At 43.5% G+C, this 14,269-nt stretch overlaps 1 protein-coding gene across 4 annotated transcripts in view; it reads left to right on the top strand.

The window, feature by feature from the left end:
* The window catches only part of SYNE1 (spectrin repeat containing nuclear envelope protein 1), a 667,130-nt gene that overhangs the window by 215,533 nt on the left and 437,328 nt on the right, over positions 1 to 14,269 (top strand). For all 4 annotated transcript variants that reach the window (XM_077283091.1, XM_077283090.1, XM_077283089.1 and 1 more), the window contains 2 exons: positions 7,210 to 7,406; positions 7,506 to 7,615. In XM_077283091.1, coding sequence (XP_077139206.1) covers positions 7,210 to 7,406; positions 7,506 to 7,615 — 307 coding nt within the window. The remainder of the gene's footprint in view (positions 1 to 7,209; positions 7,407 to 7,505; positions 7,616 to 14,269) is intronic.

The raw sequence follows: 14,269 nt of genomic DNA, 5'->3' as shown, positions 1-14,269 counted from the left end.
CAGGGCCACGGACCGGGTCGCCACCACCATGACCTTCCCTTTAACAACGACCGGACCCGATACCAAGTACCCGACGGCCCTGGCGGGCGTTTCATGAGCACCCTCTCTCCCGCCTTTCACACTATAAATTGGACTCTGCGTGTCCCCTTGATTGTCTATTGGACTGCCAAATGTAGTCGAGTATTTCGCCCAGCTATCTTCATCAACCATGTTGGAATAAGCCTTTTAGGAAGTTGGCTGGCTTTATACAACTCTTTTAACACAAATTACAGATTAATAACAAAATATTTAGAATTGAGAGTCCTCAGTGGTCCTCCTCAATTCTAAATATTTTTCTATCTACTGGCTAACACGGTACCAAGATATATATCTTTCCTGTAGATAAATAACAGGGTTTTTACATTTCTATGAAATTGCTACTTAATAGAGGATGGCTGCCTTGTTTTTGCCCCAATTATCCAAAGCAGAAATATGGTACAAATAGGATCTTTTGCTTTGAAGGACCTAGGACAGCCATGTATTGCAACAGCAACCTAAGGATTTTTAATGACAATTATACAATACCTTACTGTGCTGCAGGGCCGGACTGGGACTAAAATTCAGCCCTGGCATTTGAAGTTACACAGGCCCACTTGTCACATGGTGACTGTATAATATCTTTGTACACTTGTAGGCAGGGCCGGTTTTAGGCAAAGTGGGGCCCTAGGCAAAGTTTAAAATGGGTCCCCAAATGCTAACATATTGCACATCACACAGAAGCCTTTCTGTTGTATTTACGTGCGCTGATCTCAGGCCGCTAAACGAGTTTGATCGACAATACTGAAGTTGTTCCACGCTTGTTTCCCGGCCTCTTTCCACCAGCTGAGGAATAATGATGAGACAGAACGATCACTAATAGATCACTAACAGATCACCATACAGTATCATGTTTTCAGCAGCACATCTACAGTTTACACTGGCAATGTGCTGCTGACAACAAGGCTTTTTGTTCCAGCAAAAACAATCCGAATATGCAGCATTTTACTTGTTTAGTAAAATACACCCCATAGTCCTCCATATATTATAATGTGCTCCATAGTCCTCCATATAGTATAATACACTCCCTATAGTCCTCCATATATTAAAATACACTGCTCAGTCCTCCACATAGTATAATACACTCCTCATAGTCCTCCATATAGCATAATACAATCCTCATAGTCCTCCATATAGCATAATACAATCCTCATAGTGCTCCATATAGTATAATGCACCGCCACAGTCATCCATGTAGTACAATTCACTTCCCATAGTATAATGCACCCCATAGTTCTTCATATAGTATAACGTATTCCCCATAGTCCTCGATACAGTATAATGCAGCCCACATATAGTATAATGCAGCCACCCCAGAGTATAATGCAGCCACCCCAGAGTATAATGCAGCCACCCCAGAGTAGAATGCAGCCACCGCACAGAGTATAATGCAGCCACCCCAGAGTATGTAACCCCCATAGAATATAATACAGCCCACCTCCCCATAATATATAATGTAGCCCCCCATAGAATATAATGCAGCCCCCCATAGTATATAACGCAGCCTCCCCCATAGAATATAATATACCCCCACAATAGTATATAACACAGCCACATAGTACATAACATGGCCTCCCCCATAGAATATAATATACTCCCCATAGTATATAGCAAAGCCCGCATATTATATAGCACAAACCGCATAGTATACAGCACAGCCTGCATACTATAGCACAGCTCGCGTAGTAGATAACACAGCCCACACAGCAGTATTCAGCACAGACCACACAGTAGTATACAGCACAGACCACACAGTAGTATACAGCACAGCCCACGTAGAAGTATACAGCACAGTCCACACAGTAGTATACAGCACAGCCCACAGAGTAATATATACAGCACAGCCCACAAAGTAATATATACAGCACAGCCCACAAAGTAATATATACAGCACAGCCCACAGAGAACTATATACAGCACAGCCCACAGAGAACTATATACAGCACAGCCCACAGAGAACTATATAAAGCACAGCCCAGAGTACTATATACAGCACAGCCCAGAGTACTATATAAAGCACAGCCCAGAGAGTACTATATACAGCACAGCCCAGAGAGTACTATATACAGCACAGCCCAGAGAGTACTATATACAGCACAGCCCACAGAGTACTATACACAGCACAGCCCACAGAGTACTATATACAGCACAGCCCACAGAGTACTATACACAGCACAGCCCACAGAGTACTATATACAGCACAGCCCACAGAGTACTATATACAGCACAGCCCACAGAGTACTATATACAGCACAGCCCAGAGAACTATATACAGCACACAGTAGTATACAGCACAGAGCACAGCCCACAGAGAACTATATACAGCCCACAGTAGTATACAGCACAGAGCACAGCCCACAGAGAACTATATACAGCCCACAGTAGTATACAGCACAGAGCACAGCCCACAGAGAACTATATACAGCACAGAGCACAGCCCACAGAGAACTATATACAGCCCACAGTAGCATTCAGCACAGAGCACAGCCCACAGATAACTATATACAGCCCACAGTAGTATACAGCACAGAGCACAGCCCAGAGTACTATATACAGCCCACAGTAGTATACAGCACAGAGCACAGCCCACAGAGTACTATATACAGCCCACAGTAGTATACAGCACAGAGCACAGCCCAGAGAACTATATATAGCACACAGTAGTATACAGCACAGAGCACAGCCCACAGAGTACTATATATAGCACAGAGCACACAGTAGTATACAGCACAGAGCACAGCCCACAGAGAGCTATATACAGCCCACAGTAGTATACAGCACAGAGCACAGCCCTCAGAGAGCTATATACAGCCCACAGCAGTATACAGCACAGAGCACAGCCCACAGAGTACTATATACAGCCCACAGTAGTATACAGCACAGAGCACAGCCCACAGAGTACTATATACAGCCCACAGTAGTATACAGCACAGAGCACAGCCCACAGAGTACTATATACAGCCCACAGTAGTATACAGCACAGCCCACAGAGTACTATATACAGCCCACAGTAGTATACAGCACAGAGCACAGCCCACAGAGTACTATATACAGCCCACAGTAGTATACAGCACAGAGCACAGCCCAGAGAACTATATATAGCACACAGTAGTATACAGCACAGAGCACAGCCCACAGAGTACTATATATAGCACAGAGCACACAGTAGTATACAGCACAGAGCACAGCCCAGAGAACTATATATAGCACACAGTAGTATACAGCACAGCCCACAGAGTACTATATATAGCACAGAGCACACAGCAGTATACAGCACAGAGCACAGCCCACAGAGAGCTATATACAGCCCACAGTAGTATACAGCACAGAGCACAGCCCACAGAGAGCTATATACAGCCCACAGTAGTATACAGCACAGAGCACAGCCCACAGAGAGCTATATACAGCCCACAGTAGTATACAGCACAGAGCACAGCCCACAGAGAGCTATATACAGCACAGAGCACAGCCCACAGAGAACTATATACAGCCCACAGAGTACTATATATAGCACAGAGCCCACAGTAGTATACAGCACAGAGCACAGCCCAGAGAGCTATATACAGCCCACAGCAGTATACAGCACAGAGCACAGCCCACAGAGTACTATATACAGCCCACAGTAGTATACAGCACAGAGCACAGCCCACAGAGAACTATATACAGCCCACAGCAGTATACAGCACAGAGCACAGCCCACAGATAACTATATACAGCCCACAGCAGTATACAGCACAGAGCACAGCCCACAGATAACTATATACAGCCCACAGCAGTATACAGCACAGAGCACAGCCCACAGATAACTATATACAGCCCACAGCAGTATACAGCACAGAGCACAGCCCACAGATAACTATATACAGCCCACAGCAGTATACAGCACAGCCCACAGATAACTATATACAGCCCACAGCAGTATACAGCACAGAGCACAGCCCACAGATAACTATATACAGCCCACAGCAGTATACAGCACAGAGCACAGCCCACAGATAACTATATACAGCCCACAGTAGTATACAGCACAGAGCACAGCCCACAGAGAGCTATATACAGCCCACAGTAGTATACAGCACAGAGCACAGCCCACAGATAACTATATACAGCCCACAGTAGTATACAGCACAGAGCACAGCCCACAGATAACTATATACAGCCCACAGCAGTATACAGCACAGAGCACAGCCCACAGATAACTATATACAGCCCACAGCAGTATACAGCACAGAGCACAGCCCACAGATAACTATATACAGCCCACAGCAGTATACAGCACAGAGCACAGCCCACAGATAACTATATACAGCCCACAGTAGTATACAGCACAGAGCACAGCCCACAGAGAGCTATATACAGCCCACAGTAGTATACAGCACAGAGCACAGCCCACAGAGAGCTATATACAGCCCACAGCAGTATACAGCACAGAGCACAGCCCACAGAGAACTATATACAGCCCACATCTCTTCTCTTCCTCCCCTCACCTCCTCCGAGAATGGCCCCACAGTCCAGAAAAAAAAAAAAACTCTCCTCACCTCTCCTCGTGCCCAGCGTTGCTTCCTGGTTCCTGCTCCTGTCTCAGCAGCTGCAGTCTGCCCGGGACACAGCAGGTGCGCGATGATATGACATCATCGCGCACCCGCAGTGTCAGAGGCAGAGCGGGGAATGATGGGAGAGGAGCGTCTGTAGACGCTCTCTCCTCCATCATTGCATTCAACTGTACCGGCGTCTATACGCCGGTATAGTTGAATGCGACGGCGGGGGCGGCGGATTGAGCGGCCCACCACTGGCACCGGCCCTTCTGGCATTTGCCAGAAGTGCCCTATGGCCAGTCCGGCCCTGCTGTGCTGGTACTGCAGGGAATTAAACACTTGCTGAATTCCTTCACAGACTACAAGTGATCGCTGGGAATCTAGCTGTTAGAAACTCATTTATCAACTTGATGCACCACTCCAGCGGTTTACATTTTTTTCTTTTAGCTCTGGAGTAGTGCTACTTATCTAAGTTCCCTGACCTTAGTAATATATTTACCAGTCAGTGTCTCAAGCTCTTCCTGGTGGACTTGTACCGCCAACTTATGACTGCAATTTCTGACAGCCCAGAATTCAGAGTCTATAGTCATAAGCCCTCAGTGTAAGTCTATGGGAGCCTCGTTCTGGCCTTGATTTGGCTCTCATAGATGTACAGTACAGACCACAAGTTTGGACACCTTCTCATTTAAAGATTTTTCTGTATTTTCATGACTATGAAAATTGTAAATTCACACTGAAGGCATCAGAACTATGAATTAACACATGTGGAATTATATACTTAACAAAAAAGTATGAAACAACTGAAATTATGTCTTATATTCCAAGTTCTTCAAAGTAGCCACCTTTTGCTTTGATGACTGCTTTGCACACTCTTGGCATTCTCTTCATGAGCTTCAAGAGGTAGTCACCGGGAATGGCTTTCACTTCACAGGTGTGCCCTGTCAGGTTTAATAAGTGAGATTTCTTGCCTTATAAATGGGGTTGGGACCATCAGTTGTGTTGTGCAGAAATCTGGTGGATACACAGCTGATAGTCCTACCGAATAGACTGTTAGAATTTTTATTATGGCAAGAAAAAAGCAGCTAAGTAAAGAAAAACGAGTGGCCATCATCACTTTAAGAAATGAAAGGTCAGTCAGTCCGAAAAATTGGGAAAACTTTGAAAGTGTCCCCAGGTGCAGTTGCAAAAACCATCAAGCGCTACAAAGAAACTGGCTCACATGAGGATCACCCCAGGAAAGGAAGACCAAGAGTCACCTCTGCTTCTGAGGATAAGTTTATCCGAGTCACCAGCATCAGAAATCGCAGGTTAACAGCAGCTCAGATTAGAGACCAGGTCAATGCCACACAGAGTTCTAGCAGCAGACACATCTCTACAACAACTGTTAAGAGGAGACTTTGTGCAGCAGGCCTTCATGGTAAAATAGCTGCTTGGAAACCACTGCTAAGGACAGGCAAAAAGCAGAAGAGACTTGTTTGGGCTAAAGAACACAAGGAATGGACATTAAACTAGTGGAAATCTGTGCTTTGGTCTGATGAATTCAAATTTGAGATCTTTGGTTCCAACCACCTTGTCTTTGTGCGATGCAGAAAAGGTGAACGGATGGACTCTACATGCCTGGTTCCCACAGTGAAGCATGGAGGAGGAGGTGTGATGGTGTGGGGGTGCTTTTCTGGTTATACTGTTGGGGATTTATTCAAAATTGAAGGCATACTGAACCAGCATGGCTACCACAGCATCTTGCAGCGGCATGCTATTCCATCCGGTTTGCGTTTAGTTGGACCATCATTAATTTTTCAACAGGACAATGACCCCAAGCACACCTCCAGGCTGTGTAAGGGCTATTTGACCAAGTAGGAGAGTGATGGAGTGCTACGCCAGATGACCTGGCCTCCACAGTCATCAGACCTGAACCCAATCGAGATGGTTTGGGGTGAGCTGGACCACAGAGTGAAGGCAAAAGGGCCAACAAGTGCTATGCATCTCTGGGAACTCCTTCAAGATTGTTGGAAGATCATTCCCGGTGACTACCTCTTGAAGCTCATCAAGAGAATGCCAAGAGTGTGCAAAGCAGTCATCAAAGCAAAAGGTGGCTACTTTGAAGAACTTGGAATATAAGACATAATTTCAGTTGTTTCACACTTTTTTGTTAAGTATATAATTCCACATGTGTTATTTCATAGTTTTGATGCCTTCAGTGTGAATATACCATTTTCATAGTCATGAAAATACAGAAAAATCTTTAAATGAGAAGGTGTTTCCAAACTTTTGGTCTGTACTGTACATTAAGCTATGACTTCCGGAGTGATCCAGCAGGTCACAAACTACTGGACTCTGATTAGAGCGGTGTCGATTAAAGATTAAGCCAGCAGGTGTTAAGTATGAGACTGGGGTCAGGGAACTTACGTCAGTAGCACCACTTCAGCATTGCAAAAAAAACAAAAACAAAACATAAACACTGGCAATGACGTATTCTTGCAGAAAAGGGGAGGCAAAGAAGAGAACCCCTTTAAATATTTAAAAATTATTATTTCAATCTCTAAAAGCTAGAAACTGGGAGGGAAACCATTTAATCTTGTTCTTTGTTAAACATTTTCAGACGTGTTGGAATTGAAATAAAAGATTTTGGACCAAGTTGGAGAAATGGCATTGCTTTTCACTCTATTATATATGCAATTCGACCCGAACTGGTGGACATGGACAAACTGAAAGGAAGAACCAATCGTGAGAATTTGGAAGAAGCCTTTTCAATTGCAGAAACTGAGCTAGGAATTCCAAGGCTCCTGGATCCTGAAGGTATTTTATTTATAATTAGATTTATTGGAATCATTACTATGTATTGTTATATGTATTGTGATTTGTTTGATTAATTTTACTCTACTTTTTTGTATACAGATGTGGATGTGGATAAGCCCGATGAAAAGTCTATCATGACTTACATAGCTCAGTTCCTAAAACACTATCCTGATCCTCACAACGTGGCAGCAGATGGCCAAGGAGATGATGTAAGTTTCAAGTAATTAAAATTATTATTTATTGTGGGCTAGACAGAATTCAGGTGTTCAGTGTTAAAAGGAATCTGTCAGCAGAGTTTTGCTATGTAATTTGAGGACAGCCTGAGGTAGGGCTAAAAACACAGAATTCAAGAATGTGTCGCTTATCTAGCTGTGTGCTCTTGTTTACTTACAGTGAAGGTTTTATCAAAAGGACATTATCACTGTCTGATATGCATGCAACTGCTAGTTTGACTCCACCAATAAACAATGTACCTAAAGAGCCTGGTGTAGGCGGGGTTAGCTAGCTCAGCTTTGCTGCATTGCTAAATCTAAAAACTCTGATTGTTTCAGAACCGCTGCATCCAGTAAACTGAGTGATACATCATTGGATTCAGGTTCTCTTTGCCTACAATATGCTGCTCTCAGATAAGATAGCAAAATCCTGCTGACAGATTCCCTTTAATTAACACTGTTGGGTTACTTGGAGTAAGAAGGTCTCATCTTATATAAGGTTTTTAAAAGTTCCTGAAAGTGTTTCTGGCCCCAATATATTGGAATTCCTTGAAAAAGTAGTCATATTCTGTGATTTTTTTCCACATTTTTCACTTTAAAAATATTTTATTGGGATTTTATGAGATATCCCAATACAAACTAGCAAGTATTTGTGAAATCTAAAGCAAATGATACATGCTTTTCTATATATTTCAAAAATATAAATCTGAAAATTGTGGTGTGCATTTGTATTCAGACCCCCCTGAGTCAGTACTTTGTATGACCACTAGTGATGAGCGAATATACTCGTTACTCGAGATTTCTCGAGCATGCTCGGGGTCCTCCGAGTATTTTTTAGTGCTCGCAGTTTTTCTTGCCGCAGCTGAATGATTTACATCTGTTAGCCAGCATAAGTACATGTGGGGATTCCCTAGCAACCAGGCAACCCCCACATGTACTTATGCTGGCTAACAGATATAAATCATTCAGCTGCGGCAAGAAAAACTCGAGAAATCTCGAGTAACGAGTATATTTGCTCATCACTAATGACCACCTTTCACTGCAATTACTGCTGCAAATTTTTTGGGGTATGTCTCACCCAGTTTTGCAGATCTAGAGGCTAACATTTTTGCCCATTCTGCCTTGCAAACTTGCTCTAGCTCAGTGGGATTGGATGGAGAGCATTTGTAAACAGAAATTTCCATGTCTTGCCACAGGTTCTCAATAGGTTTTAGGTCTTGACTTTGACTGGGCCATTCAAACACATGAATATGCTTTGATGTAAACCATTCCTTTGTAGCTTCTAGCAGGATGTTTAGGATCACTGTCCTGTTGAAAGGTGAACCTGCACCCCAGGTGGTCCTACGCCTCAGTCTCAAGTCTTTTGCACCCTCAATCTGATGCTAGGACACTTCTTACGGGCAAGCAATCAGAAGTCAAATTTTATGAGAGTAGATCTTAGTCAAATAGATAATACAGTCGGATATTCAGAGGCTGTATCCGGGGTCTAGTGACAAAGGTCAGAGTGCGTCAAAGGCAAAGGGGTAATCCAGATGAGCAGTCAAAAAGGCAAATCCAAGGTATGGCAACAAAGATCAGAATATCAAAATACAGTGCACATCGCAAATACATCACTGAGCTAAAATCTATAACTGGCAAGGTCTGAAAATAGCCAGCCAGTTAGATAGCCAGGTAATCACCCAGAACGGGTGACACCTGCAAGACCCTACAGACTCGCCCAGATTGGGAAGCTGGGCTGTCAATCACAATACTGACAGCCCAGCACGTCACTGCCTCAGAATAGACGAATGACCTGTCATTCACGATTCTGACAGCTCAGCACGCCCCCTATCCTATACAGCAGATGAGCTGTCACTCAGAGCATAGTGAAATTGTGACACTCTTATACAGGATTTCTTCCAGAATTGTCCTGTATTAGGCTCCATCCGTCTTCTCATCAACTCTAACCAGTTTCCCTGTCCCTGTTGAAGGAAGACATGCAAACAGCATGATGCTGCCACCACCATGTTTGACGTTGGGTATGGTATTTTCAGTGATGTGCAGTGTTAGTTTTCCGCCACACATATCGTTTTGCATTTAGTCCAAAAAGTTATTCTTTTGTCTCATCTGACCAGACCTCCTTATTCCACATGCTAGCTGTGTCCCCTACATGGCATGTGGAAGAAAGTGCTTTGGTCAGGTGAGACCAAAGTAGAACTGTTTGAGCTAAATGCAAATCTCTGTATGCGGCGGAAAACTAACATAGCACATCATACTGAAAACACCATTACCATTAAACATGGTGGTGGCTGCATAATGCTGTGGGGATGCTTTTCTTCAGCATGGACAGGGAAGATGGTCAGAGTTCAAAGGAAGATGGATAGATCTGAATACGGTGCAATCCTGGAGGAACTCCTGTTAGAGGCTGCAAAAGACTTGACTGGGGCATAGGTTCACCTTCCAGCAAGACAATGACCCTAACATACCTCAACATATACAATGGAGCAGTTAAGAACTTGAAAGAAGCATATTCATGTGTGTAAATGGCCCAGTAGTCCAGACCTAAATCCTTTTGAGAATCTGCGGCAAAACTTGAAAATTGCTGTTCACAGATGCCTCCATCGAATCTCACTAAGGTAGAGCTAGTTTTAAAAGAACAGTGGTGAAAAATGTCTATATGTGCAAAGCTGGTAGAGACATACTCCAAAAGCCTGGCTGCAGTAATTGCAGTGAAAGGTGGTCCTACAAAGTATTGACTCAGGGGAAGCTGAATACAAATGCATGTCACCATTTGCATATTTATATTGCTAAAATATTTAGGATATTTAGAAAACCATGTAACATTCCCTTTACATTTCACAAATACTTACTACTTACAGTAGTGTTGGTATATTGCATAAAATCCCACTTTTTCAAGGCACTGTATTTACAGCCCAACATGTTATCCTATTTTTTATGACAATATATATATTGTGTAGATGGAAAAGTGTTGCTGTATAGACAGAGCAATGTATTTTATAGGGGTAATGATATTTACTTCTTTAAGAGTAGTAGTCCAGAAATAAAATAGAGCATATACAAGAAGTACCTACAGATACTAATTCTTACCACAGTGTATTGTTCTACTCAGAACCCAAAAGTGGGGTTTTTAGGGCACTTCTTGTGACTTTGTATGAAGTCAGAAGAACTTTTAAAAGGGTTAAAACTTTTTCATATTTTAACAAATGTATTAAGGATGATTTGGTTGTACTTCCTCGCAACCTGCAGAGTGCTCCTGTTAAAATAATGTCAATATGGCCCATCCCTTTAACAGTGTTATACGCTGTGTGCACAATTATTAGGCAATTTGTTTTTTTGATGATTTTTTTTTTATAGAACAACTACAGTGCTGTTGGACAATCCAAAAGATTAATAAACCTGATGTCTGGATATTTAGGAAAGCAAAAATGAGATTTTATCTTTCTTAGTAGAATATCTGTATGTGGATAATTATTGGGCACCTATTACTGTGCAGAATTATTATGTAATTAAATGAAAAGTGTGCATTTTCCCATCTCAGTTGTTTATTTTCACCTGTTAAAGTGAGAATAATAACCAGACTACCGTATATACTCGAGTATAAGCCGACCCGAGTATAAGCCGAAGCACCTAATTTTGCCATGACAAACTGGGTAAGCTTATTGACTCGAATATAAGTCCCCTCATCGCTTTCCTGGTATGCATGGCTCCCCCATTTCTGTGCTTGTATGCATGGCTCCTTATCCCCTATCCTTATATGCATGGCTCCCCGGTCCCTGTCCTGGTATGCATGGCTCCCCCGTCCCTGTGCTTGTATGCATGGCTCCTTATCCCCTATCCTTGTATGCATAGCCACCCCGGTCCCGATCCTTGTATGTATGGCTCCCCATGACTATCCTTGTATGCATCGCTCCTTATCCCTATCCTTGTATGCATGTTTAAAAAAAAAAAAAACATCCTACTTACCTTCCTGCGTGCCCTCGCTGCATTTCGTTCTGGCGCCAGCAGCTCTTCCAGCCGAGCGATCACGTGGCCCCGCTCATTAAGGTAATGAATATTCACTCCACACCTGGGAGTGGAAAGGCGTGCATAGTCATTACCTTAATGAGCGGTGCCATGTGATCGCTCTGCTGGAAATGCTGCTGGCGGAACCAACGAGATGCAGCAAGGGCGATCAAGAAGGTGAGTAGGATGTCTCTCTGGAAGCCGGCGGCTGCGGGTGTCACTGTGCGCACTATAAGAGAAATCAATATTCATTTCTCTTTAGCAGCAGGCAGAGTTACAGCCACAGCCGCCCTCTCCTGCCTCCTGTGACCCGCTTCTCCGCCGCTCCCCCTCTGGGACAACTGACTCATGTATAATCCGAGGGGGCCATTTTCAGCACAAAAAAGTGCTTAAAAACTCAGCTTATACACGAGTATATGCGGTACTTAAGTTATACAAAAATACATTTCTGACATTAAAAAAATACCAGTGACCATTTTAACCACCAATCTTTTTAATAACGGCTATAGGCCTACCATCTATGCAATCTGTCAGTTTCTTATTCTGTTGATCAACTTTTTGGGCGACACCAACCATTGCCCCCGGACACTGTTCAGAGAGGTTTCGTTCAATGTAAAACTCCCTTTTAGGAAGGGTCCACAAATTCTCAATAGCGTATGGGACAGGGTGAGGAAGGGGCGATGTCATTGTTCTTTCATCTTTAATGCCTTTACTGTCAGCCAAGCAGCGGAGTACACCAATGCACGTGATGGAGCATTGTCCTGCATAGAAAGTTTGGTTTTCTAGAAAGATTTTGACTTTTTCCTGTAACACTGCATGTACAAAATGTATGCTATACAATGGCAGTTGATTTTGAGTACTTCTTCAATCCGAAAAGGTCTAACTAACTCATCTTTAATAATACCAGCCCATCTCCCTATTTCTTGACCCAGTCTTGACGTTTCAACTTCTGTGTCTTGTTCAGTGGTGGTCGGGTTCATCTTTCCTTACTTTGGTCATTTCTCTGAGCACTGAACACCTTGTCCTTGGAACTTCAGGGAGGTTGCAGTTCTGGAATATGACAGCGCTGGAGGATAATGGCTTCCTGGTCGCTTCACATTTCATTCTTCTCCATTCTTTGGCAGTTAATGTGCATATTTGTTTCTCCAATATCTTAGTAATTTTAAGAGTGCTGCATCCCTCTAAAAGACTTTTAACAATTTTTTACTTTTCAGTCAGTTAAATCTATATTTTGGCCCATTTTGCCTTGGGAAAATAAGCTGCCTAATAATTATGTACACCTTGATAAAGGGTATTGATATCCTTAGGACACTCCCTCTCTCATTACACAAATACACATCACCTGAACTGCTTCATCCAATAAGCATTCATGTTTATACAGCCTGGAGTGGGAGAATCTCCATAAAAATGATAATGTGGCCCAGATACTCACTTGCCTAATAATTGTGCACACAATATAGTATCGCCCCATAATCTTCAGTGGGTTAAAGAGCAGTAATACATCTGTGTGCATGATCTCTAGTATAGAGAGCATGATCTGGTAGGAAGTCAACACATTTGCATCTGTGTTTTTCCTGTCTACTTTTCATATGTATTTGTATTTTCTACCATTTTATTAGTCTGTGTTATAAAACTGTATATACAGATCATTGTCGTACATTCTAATAAAGTCTGTAGTTGAAGGGGTTGCCCACTAACAAACAACCCAAGGAGCTATAGATTTAAAATAAAAAAATGTATACTTACCTCCCGAATCGGGGCCACTCGTCTGCCCTGAACCCTTTGTCCTCCTATGATTTTAGGATGTAAATAATGTAATGTGACCACTGCAGCCAATTAGCAGCTGCTTTAACAGAATTGTGAAGCCTGCAGCCAATAAGGAACCGTTGTTAAATGGAACCTGTCACCACTAAAATCGAAGGTGAGCTAAGCCCACCGGCATCAGGGGCTTATCTACAGCATTCTGGAAGGCTGTAGATAAGCCCCCGATGTATCCTGAAAGATGAGAAAAAAAGGTTAGATTATACTCACCTGGGCGGGCGGTCCAATCTGATGGGCGTCGCGGTCCGGTCCGGGGCCTCCCATCTTCTTACGATGACATCCTCTTCTTTTCTTCACGCTGCGGCTCCGGCGCAGGCGTACTTTGTCTGTCCTGTTGAGGGCAGAACAAAGTACTGCAGTGCGCAGGCGCCGGTATAGGTCAGAGAGGCCCGGCGCCTGCGCACTGCAGTACTTTGCTCTGCCCTCAACAGGGCAAAGTACGCCTGCGCCGGAGCCACAGCGTGAAGACAAGAAGAGGACGTCATCGTAAGAAGATGGGAGGCGCAGGACCAGACCGCGACACCCATCGGATCGGACCGCAGCGGGACCGCCCCTGGGTGAGTATAATCTAACCTCTTTTTCTCATCTTTCAGGATACATCGGGGGCTTATCTACAGCATTCCAGAATGCTGTAGATAAGCCTCTGATGCCGGTGGGCTTAGCTCATCTTCGATTTTGGTCGTGACAGGTTCTCTTTAAGTAGTAGCAGTAGCTGTAACGTGACACTGGGAGGACACTGTGTTCAGAGTGAGGGTTCGGCCCTAGTTTGAGAGATATGTGTACATTTCTTTAGTCGATCTAGCACCTTGCAGCTGTTTATGGGGGTTG

Source organism: Ranitomeya variabilis, chromosome 2 (genome assembly GCF_051348905.1).
Source record: "Ranitomeya variabilis isolate aRanVar5 chromosome 2, aRanVar5.hap1, whole genome shotgun sequence".
NCBI lineage: Eukaryota > Metazoa > Chordata > Amphibia > Anura > Dendrobatidae > Ranitomeya > Ranitomeya variabilis.
The sequence above is the reverse complement of the archived record's forward strand: the minus strand, read 5'-3'. Positions and strand labels throughout refer to the sequence as shown.